Source organism: Hipposideros armiger, unplaced genomic scaffold, assembly GCF_001890085.2.
Source record: "Hipposideros armiger isolate ML-2016 unplaced genomic scaffold, ASM189008v1 scaffold_1298, whole genome shotgun sequence".
In the NCBI taxonomy this organism is placed as follows: Eukaryota; Metazoa; Chordata; class Mammalia; order Chiroptera; family Hipposideridae; genus Hipposideros; species Hipposideros armiger.
Window position 1 is genome coordinate 47,377 of NW_017732648.1, and position 9,674 is coordinate 57,050.

General features: G+C 44.2%; 1 protein-coding gene across 1 annotated transcript in view; it reads right to left on the reverse strand.

Annotated features, from left to right (window-relative positions):
* Window positions 1–5,264: 5,264 nt before the first annotated feature.
* The window catches only part of IFIT3 (interferon induced protein with tetratricopeptide repeats 3), a 14,719-nt gene continuing 10,309 nt past the window's right edge, over window positions 5,265–9,674 (reverse strand). The window contains 2 exon segments of the mRNA XM_019633375.1: window positions 5,265–6,076; window positions 6,078–6,831. Of these exon segments, the coding sequence (XP_019488920.1) occupies window positions 5,399–6,076; window positions 6,078–6,831 (1,432 nt within the window). The 3' untranslated portion in view covers window positions 5,265–5,398.

Consider the following 9,674-nt stretch of genomic DNA (forward strand, 5'->3'; position numbering starts at 1 on the left):
ACAGAGATGGTATTTGGGGAACAAGATAACAGTGAGGGGTTCTGTAGTCTCATTCTCTGGTTGGTGGGTTGTGTCCTGAGGGGTCTGAAAAAAGGGATTACTCTGACATTCCAAGGGTATGTTATCTTAGATGCCAAAAGACAGTAGAAAGGCTCTCTCTTTCTGTCTCTGTCTGTCTCTTTCTGGTTGGCCATATTTAGGCCAGGAGCAGAAAACTTCTTATCTTAAAAGCCACTTAGTCTTGCTTTGTACGTTGTACCTGCTGGCTTGTAACTACAAGCCTTCAGCTGGAGAAACTGCCTGGAATGTGCAATAGAAACCATCTTATCCTAAAAGCCATCTTGTGTTACTTTGTACTTCATACCTGCTGGCCTGTGTTTGTCTCCTAGGGGCTTATGATCAGCAGACTCACTTAAGGTAAAGATTGTCCTTTGACCAGAAAGCTACAGACCCAGGATGTGACTACCCAGCATAAACTGCTTTTAGTTAGAAATTTTTATGTTCAGACCATCTTATGTGGTTAGTTTCGGTCTCTGAGTTTGTATGGCCTGCCATTGCTGGCCACCCTGAGCTTGTCAAGTTTAGTATGTGGCCCCTTTTTCATCCACATCCAGATGGAGACACACTTTTGGAGTTTGAAGAAGTGGGCCTGGGCAGTCCAGACGGCGGCCTGGGGGTCAGGATGTGGAATTGGAGGGCTTGGTCATGCCTGGAAACCCTTGGTTGTGAGAGACAATGCAACGAAACCTCCCCCCCCCCAACCCCAAAGCATTGAAGGGGGAACAGCCTGGTTTTACCCCGCCTATAAAACTCCATACTCCTTTTTGCTCGGGGAGGTTATGGTCTTTTCCAGCCTGACCTCCCGCAGCTCAATCATGCCAAATAAATTCTAATAGACCAATTTTGGTCTCCCACCGCGTGACTCTTTCCTCCGGCTGTGCCTAACACTTTCTCCACTTTCTCTCTCTCTCTCTCTCCCACCTCACTAGGCCCGTTCTCTTCCCCGAGACTGTATCACTAATAAACCCTGCTTGCATATTAATCAGCTTGCTGACCTTTGATGCTTCACTGCGTCAGCAAGAAGAACCGAGACCCCTGTAACAGTAGGGCACCCCTCTGTGGGCCCCTAAATTATAAAAACACCATGAATGCTGGCATGACTTTCTGGGTCACAAACAAATGCCCACAAGAAAGGACATTTCTCTGATTGACCATCTAAAATACAGCAGGAGATCAGCTATATATTTTTCATTGCAGAGGAGGAGAAAAAAACCTTTTTCCTCAATTGTCTTAGGTTTTTTTGACTGGAGTCCTGCAAATCAGAATGACAAAAAACAGATTAACAAGAGAAAAACAAACAGAAGTTCATAACATGTGCATCATGCATATTCATGGGAGTGCCTAGTGATGAAGAACTCAAAGGGATGGTTAGAACTTGGGCTTACATAGCATCCTAACAAAAGGACAATACATTTGTAGAAAAGTGACAAGTCAAAGGGAAGGAACTTTGAGCTTCTAGGGACTGCAAATTGTGGGAAGGTAAGTATATGGGGGAAACTAATGGAAGGTAACAGCTAGTTAGTAAGGCTTATTTGTTTAGACTCTTCCCAGTGCCATCTCCTTTCTGGCAACAAGGTTACCTCCTTCCTGGCACAGGAATTGGTTGGGGGACATATTTACAAGGGAATTTATCTTCTGCTTTCAGGCAGATAGGGGAGGGCCAAGAGCTCATCCTGTATCTACTTTTTCTCAATTGCTTTCAGCTCAAAATAGGCCTTATGCCGAAGTAGAGTACCTTGGGGGTGGCATAATCTGAGCCCCTTCATGATACAGAGGCTAGTTTTATTGTATTTATTTTTATTTTTTTAAAGATTTTATTGGGGCATCGGGGGAAGGGGAACAGACAAGTTGCTGTCCTTTTGTTCTTCAGTCTAGTTGTGGAGGACATTGCTTCACTGGCCCAAGCTGGCACCATCATTGCGCTCTTCCCGGGCGAGGCAGATCAGTCGCCGGCTTCTGGACGGCCGCTCACGCTGGCTGCTGGCTACACACGGTAGCCCATGGCAACCCACTGCCACAGGGGCTGCAGCCTACGCCATTGCCGGTGACTCATGGCAGCCCAGCTCCAGGTTGAGCTGTTGTTCAGCATCTTAGCTGTGGAGGGCAGTGTCACTGGCGCTCATATGTGGGATCCGAACCCTGGGCCCTCTGGCATCCCAAGCCAGCTCTTAACCATCGCGCCACTCAGCTGGCCCCCAGGGGCTAGTTTTATATCTGACTGGTGATTCCTATTGGAAGCTGCAAGGTGAGGGAGGACACATCATAGGGAGTATGACCCCCTTCTCTAATTCCTGACAGATTGAATCCTTGACCCCCTCTTTAGGCTCTCTCACTGCTGTTGACTTGCTGTTTTCAATGTTTCCAAACAGTTGCAGTCTGCAAGAACGGATTGATAGATAGCCCAACTACATGTCCATTACCTTTGGCCGAATATGCCTTCCTTAGTAAGGTACAGGGTCTGACTGTTACATGCAGTAACCCCAGAAAGCAGTCACTCTTTTCTAGACCCACTGTATACATAATCAGGATGGAGGGGTAGGGTGTGGTGTAAACCCACTTTGAAATGTTTTAAAAATTCAGGACTTTGTCCTGGCCCATCCCTGAACACGGTGTCTCTTTCTCTTTCTGGTGAAGTCGTAGAAAGTGAAAATGCTTATGTCCCTCTTACATATAGATAACCTCTCCTGTTGAACGGTCTGGGTGAGTATAGGAGATAATTGAAAATAATGAAAAGGCATGACTGCTGAATGGGACACTTTGATTTGTAATACTGAAGAAAAAAAATACTTCACACCTAGGGAGGCACAGAGGAGGGGAGTGGCATGCATTACTCTTTCTTCCTGGAAGCTTTCCTTCCTTTCTGAAGGAAATATCACCATGTAGCCTTTCCAAACCTCTGCTAGCGCTTTGAATTCAGACTGCTGCGCCCATGAGCACAAGGGATAACAATGGGGTGGCAGTAGTGGGGGCCAGCTCCTGAACTTCTGCCCAGAAAACCTCAGATGTCATCTTCACTCATGAGGGCAGGTGAACTGATGTCAGGGATGAGCAAATATTTGCAACTGTTAGGCAGTCCATCTAAAAACCAAAGACTCAGCTGAATTTTTGAGCTGGACTGGAACCATGGAAGACCACACAGGGGAGCCTATTTAACCTGTACTGCCTGACTGAGATACGCCCTGCTTGGGTTACTTGAACAATTGTAAACTCTGTTTCCAGGGAAACTGTGTGTCTTCTGGGATTGTACTTCTTATGTGTGTACTTGATGAACATAACAGTGCCTCAGCCCAGGAAAACAGCCAGGCCAGCTTTATCTTACTGGCCAGGGTTGTGCTGTGCCACCTGGTAAACAAGATTGTACAGAAACTTAAAGATGAAGCGTTTTTCCAAGTCCACCTGGACTTCCAAGATAGACCTTTATAATTAGTAGGATGGCTACATTCAGGATCCCTGAAGGGCATAACTGAGGTGAATACTACAAGATCTCACCCTGCCATGTGGGATCTTCCTGATAATACTTTGGCTGTAAAGACACCTTGGATAGGGACCAAACGGGATGGACGGTGCAGAAAAGCATGAGGTCAGAGACTGTGATTTTTAGAAAGGCCTGCTTGCAAGATTGGCCCTTAGCTGACATCTGGGAACTTGGAGTTTTGGAGTGTTCCCACCATTCTCTAACCGATAAGCAAAGTTTACTACGCCTAAACTGTTTGTGAAAATGATGTGGTTAATGCTGACACCTGCTTTTCTTTGGGAGTCTGGAGTTTGGGTATGTGCAAAGCAGAGGGTCCCTATGTGATAGTCTCCAGTGTAACCCTTGGGCATGGAGTCTCTCACTAGCTTCACAAGGTTTGTCACAATTCGACGCTGGAGGAATTCAGCAAATCCTGTGTGATTCTGCTGGGAACGAACGCTGGTAAACTTGTGCCTCATTTTCTTTATTCCTGGACCCACTTGCCTTTTCCCTGTGCTGATTTTTCTTTGTATCATAAATCTTAGCCATGTGTATGACTCTATGTTGAGACCTGAGAGTCCTACTTGTGAAAATCACCAGACCCAGGGGTTGTGCCAACATCTTAGAATTCTCACGGGAAAAATGCTGCAGCAGCTATTAGGAAATTACAACGTAATCTGGTGAAGCAAAGACGAGGAAGGACAGGCCAAGACTGGACAAGTGGATCTCTCCTCAATCTACCCAATTTCCTATGAGGATTCTTCTTTATGAGACTCTCCTTCCACAAATAGGCTGCCCTTAAATTCCCAAACCCTGGGAATACTGGCTAAGGACACAGCATCATTCTTGGGCAAACCTGGGTTAAGTGTCCATCCTCTAGCAGATCCCAGTTGCCGGTATGTTTCCACATAATTTAGGAAAGAAAAAGAGCAGGGACATCAAAACTCTTCTGTTTATTATCTCAGATTGGAATCAGTGTTTCTCCATAATCATGGGTGAGTGTGCATGTGGCAGGGTGGGGTTTGGCTGTGAAATGGTATTTGGCAGGGAGGCAATTGGCAAGGTATTCCTGGGTGCACAGTAACCCTGGTCTGCAGTAGCAGCTGCTACCTGGGCACTGGGCTCAGCCGAGGCTCCTGAGGTGGAGTGAGAGTCAGAGTTCCCACAGGATGGGCTGGCTACACAGTGAAAGGGTTGGTTCCAAAGAGAAGCTAAATGACCATGTCGAGGATAGCATGGCATGGCTGTAGCGATTACCCACCATCCTGAGCAAGAGAAACTTTGGGAATTAATATTACTCTTAGTCACACATGCAAGCCACACAGTTACTTCATTCTTCAGTGGAAAAAATTTAATTTATCATAGCGTTACTATCAAGAATACATATTTTTTGCAGTATCACTGTCAAGAATACACACATATATACATGGCTGAAGTCAAAAGCAACACTTAAGGGGTATTGCAGGACTGGTCAACAGTTAGTCTTCCAGGAGGCCCAGAAGGTTAAGTAGTAATGGGAAGATGGATGTGAGTTTCTGTTGGTAGACAGTCACCGTAAGGATCCTTGGCAAGCAGGGCAGAAATGGGGGATTTCTGGTGAACTCTGCCAACTGAGAACTAATCACATCCTGCAGGTCTGCAGTGCCATTTCTAGTAGTCCTTTGTCATAAGACCTGCAGACTGGAGAACTGTGTATGGCTGGTATGGACAGGGTGACAGACGTGAACAAACAACTCTCTAACAATGTGCCTTAAAGCAATAAGCTAGACTACCTTGTTCAGCAAGTTCAGATTGGGGAGCTCCTGCCTTCCCACCCTTCCCCCCTCATGACCACTCTTTCAGGCTTCCTCCTCTCTGTTCCATTTCAGCTCAGGGCTTGAGAAGCTATCCGAGAGGAGAGCTATCTGTGCCCTGGTCTACTTCTTCAAGCTCTGATGTTGGCAGGAAAAAGCTGCTTATGCCTGAAGGGCTGTTCCTTAGCAGGTAGCCTAGTTCTTTCTCAAAACATTTGGCTGCTTCCAGCAGATCTCCATTCCTCTTGTGAATTAATCCTTGGCGGTACCAAGAATTTGGTGCATTTTGTGGAAGCTGATTTTCAGCTGTGTTCTGTGGTTGGTATTTCATCTTTTCCTTCTCAGTTGATTTTGTGCTTATGGACAAACCCTTTAAACATTGTTGGACAGGAGTGTCTTCAGACTCCCCATCATGCTCCTGTAAGTTATAATAGCACTGATGGAGTTGTTTCCTTTCAGTATCGGGGAGCTCCCTATGACAGAAAGCTGTCTGATAACATTCTGCTTCCAGCTCAGTGGGATCAGAATATGCATACAAAGGATTTAGTCCCTTCTCAATAGCTTTATTCAAATAGCCCATAGCATATTTGTTTAGTTCTTCAAGCTTCTCTCTATTCTTACAAGCTTCAGAGTACCCTGTGCTCTGAATTTGTTTGGCTTTCTTCCTATAGCAGCATGCAATCTGGTGATAGATGTAGGCACTGTTTGGCATGGATTCCAACGCCTTTAGAAACAGTTCAATAGCTTTGTCTATATCACCTTTTTTTTTGGTAAAATTTGGCTGCATTGTAAAGGACATCTGTTTGGCGAGGCGCTTTCTCCAGGGCCTCTACCACCAATGGCTCCCCTTCAGTTTGTTTATTTATCTTTTGCAATTTCAGGGCCAAGAGAACTTTGACATACTGATTGTCAGGATTGAGCTCAATAGCCTCCTTCAGAACACTGACAGAGCACTGCTTCTGTGGTTTCTCATCTAGACGGTACAACGCGATTGCCAGCCCAGAGGAGAATTCTGGATTGTTGGGTTTCTCTTCCAGAGCCTTCTCAAAATATACCTTTGCCCTTTCATTTTGTTTTCCTCCACACTGCAGCAGTGTCCACCCTTCTTCAGAGTCAAGTTCAGGACACTCAATACTGTAAGGATTTGAAAACTTCTCGCATACTTGTTTCACCTTGTCTACATAAGCCTGAGCTTCGGAGAATCTGCCCATGTGATAGTAGATCCAGGCGTAGTTTCCCCAGGTGACCACACTTCTGATTTCTGCTTGGTCACCATGCACTTGCTGGGTTAACTCTTCAGCTTGCTTTAAGCATTCCAGCGCTGCCTCGTTTTGACCACCTAGGTGTTTTATGTAGGCCAGCAAGTTGTACATGGTAGCTTTGAACTCAGTGTTTAAAAATTCAATCTGGTTACACACTCTGTCTTCCAGATCAGGCGAGACACTTTCTTCATTAAATAAGTTCCATGTGAAATGGCATTTCAGTTGTGGAAGGATTTTCTCCAGAGGGTTCTTATTGACCTCACTGTGGAGAAAATAAACATGGTCACTGTGATGTGCACCTGCCAAGCATTGCACCCTGTGATGCAATTACATGCTAATTGTATGTGTCACCTTGACTAGGCCTTTATGATGCCCAGATATCTAGTTAAAACATTGTTTCTGGGCATGTTTGTAAGGGTGTTCCTGAGAGATTAGCATTTGAATCAGTAGACTGAGTAAAGCACATTACCCTCCCCAACATCCCATGTGTTGAGGGCCTGAGTAAAACAAAAAGGCAGAGGAAGGGTGAGGTTGCTCTCTCTGCCTGGATGCTGAGCTGGGACATTGGTCTTCTCATTCCCCCAGACTGGGACTTAAACCATCGGCACTCCTGGTTCTCCAGCCTTCAGACTTGGACTGGGACTTAATATTATTAGCCCTCCTTTAGTTCACAGGCTTTTGAACTCAGACTGGAACTACACCATTGGCTTTCTTATGTTTGCATCTTGCAGACAGTGGGTCATGGCATGTCTCAGCCTCTATAATATCACGTCAGCCAATTTCTTATTATGAATCTCTTTTTCTCTAGCTCATTCTAAATACATAAATAATGTGCCAGGGATAAGGGGTGGGGGAAAAAAACAGGGAAAGGTTGGTAAAAGGGTACACGCTTTCAGCTATGAGATGAAGAAGATCTGAAGATTTACTGTATAACTGGTGACTATAGTTGATAACACTGTACTGTATAATTGAAGTTTCTGGAAAAAATACTATTGCCTTTCTAAAAATCAATATGCTATTGGCCAAGGTTTCCTCACTTACTGATTTATATCATGTGTGTTTGAGAGTTGCTCTAAATACTCTTTATATGTATATGTATAAAGTTTACTAAATTATTGTACAATAACTAAATTCAGATATTCAAAGGGAGGACAAACAAGCAGGTAGAATGATGGCTGCAGTAATTTGACAGAGAGAATGTCTAAGTTCAGGTGAAACATGGGGAGTTGAATGCCCTTCCTACCTGGAGATTGTGTATCTAGTAGAAAACATTGAGGACGTGGGAGTCCCTCTGGCCCAGGAAGAGATTTCTCATGGCCTCAAACTGCAGCCATGAGATTTTGCTGATCAAAGCAGATAAAAAACAGCACCGCTACTTCTTAGGAAATATGCAGAATCAACCCACGTATAGTCTTTCCTTCTTCTCCTGCTCCTCAACCTGAATGGTGACAGACAGCCTGTTGGTGCTGCTGACGGTATGCAGCATACATGCCACATCGCCTTCCAGGGTCTAGTCAAAGCTACTACTAGAACAGAATGTTGAAATTTTCAGAAAGAGACCTTGTTTAAATGGTAAGAGTAGGAGTTTCCCGGGAAATCTCTGGGCAGCTTGTACTACAGACGCTCTGCTTATGTTCCAGAGGACTGCATGAGGGGACAGGCAGACCTCATGCCTACCTAGTTGGTCAGAACAGGCACAACCCAAGAAGCCCATCACTTCAAAAAGTGAGCCAAGACTCCAAAGTTTCCACCAAAACTATTAAAACTGATAAATGAATTTAGTCAAGTAGCAGGATACAAAATTGATATCAGAAATCAGTTGCATTTTTATATGCCAATAATGAACTACTAGAAAGAGAAATTAGGAACACAATCCCATTTATGATTACATCAAAAACATAATACTTAGGAATAAATTTAACCAAGGATTTAAAAGGCCTGTACTCAGAAAGTTATAAGACATTGAAGAAAGAAATTAAAGAAGATACAAATAAATGGAAACATATACTATGCTTATGGATAGGAAGAATTAATATAGTTAAAATGACCATACTACCCAAAGTAATCTATAGATTCAATGCAATCCCTATTAAAATATCAATGACATTTTTCACAGACTAAAACAAATAATCCTAAAATTTATATGGAACCAAATAGACCCCAGATAGCCATGGCAATTCTGAGAAATAAGAATAAAGTGGGATGTATCACACTACCTGATATCAAATTATACTACAAGGCTATACTGGCATAAAAACAGACACATAGGTGGATGGAACAGAATAGAGAGTCCAAAAATAAACCCATGCCTGGGCCGGTTGAGTAGCGCGTTGGTTAAGAGCTGGCTTGGGATGCCAGGGGGCCCCAGTTCAGATCCGACATATGAGGGCCAGTAACACTGCCCTCCACAGCTAAGATGCTGAACAACAGCCCAACCTGGAGCTGGGCTTCCATGAGTCGCCGGTGACAGCGTAGGCTGCAGCACCTGCTGCAGTGGGTTGCCATGGGCTACCATGTGTAGCCAGCAGCCAGCATGAACGGCCAGCAGCCGCCGTGAGCGGCTATCCAGAAGCTGGCAACTGATCTGCCTCGCCCGGGAAGAGTGCAATGATGGTGCAAACTTGGGCCAGTGAAGCAACGTCCTCCACAACTAAACTGAAGAACCAAAGGACAGGAACTTGTCTGTTCCCCTTCCCCCAATTCCCCAATAAAAAAATCTTAAAAAAAAAAATCCATGCCTATATGGCCATTTAATCTATGACAAAGAAAGCAAGAATTTACATTGGGTTAAAGACAGTCTATTTAATAAGAAGTGTAAGGAAAACTGGACAGATACATGCCAAAAAAAAAATGAGACTGGACCACCTTCTTATGCCATATACAAGAACAAACTCAAAATGGATTAAAGACGTCAACGTAAGACCCCAAACCATAAAACTCCTAGAAGAAAATATAGGAAGTAAACTCCCAGACATTACCCTTAGTAATATTTTTACTGATATATCCCATTGGGTAAGGGAAACAAAAGAAAAAATAAACATATGGGATTACATCAAACTAAAAAGTTTTTTCACAGCAAAGGAAACTGTCAACAAAACAAAGACA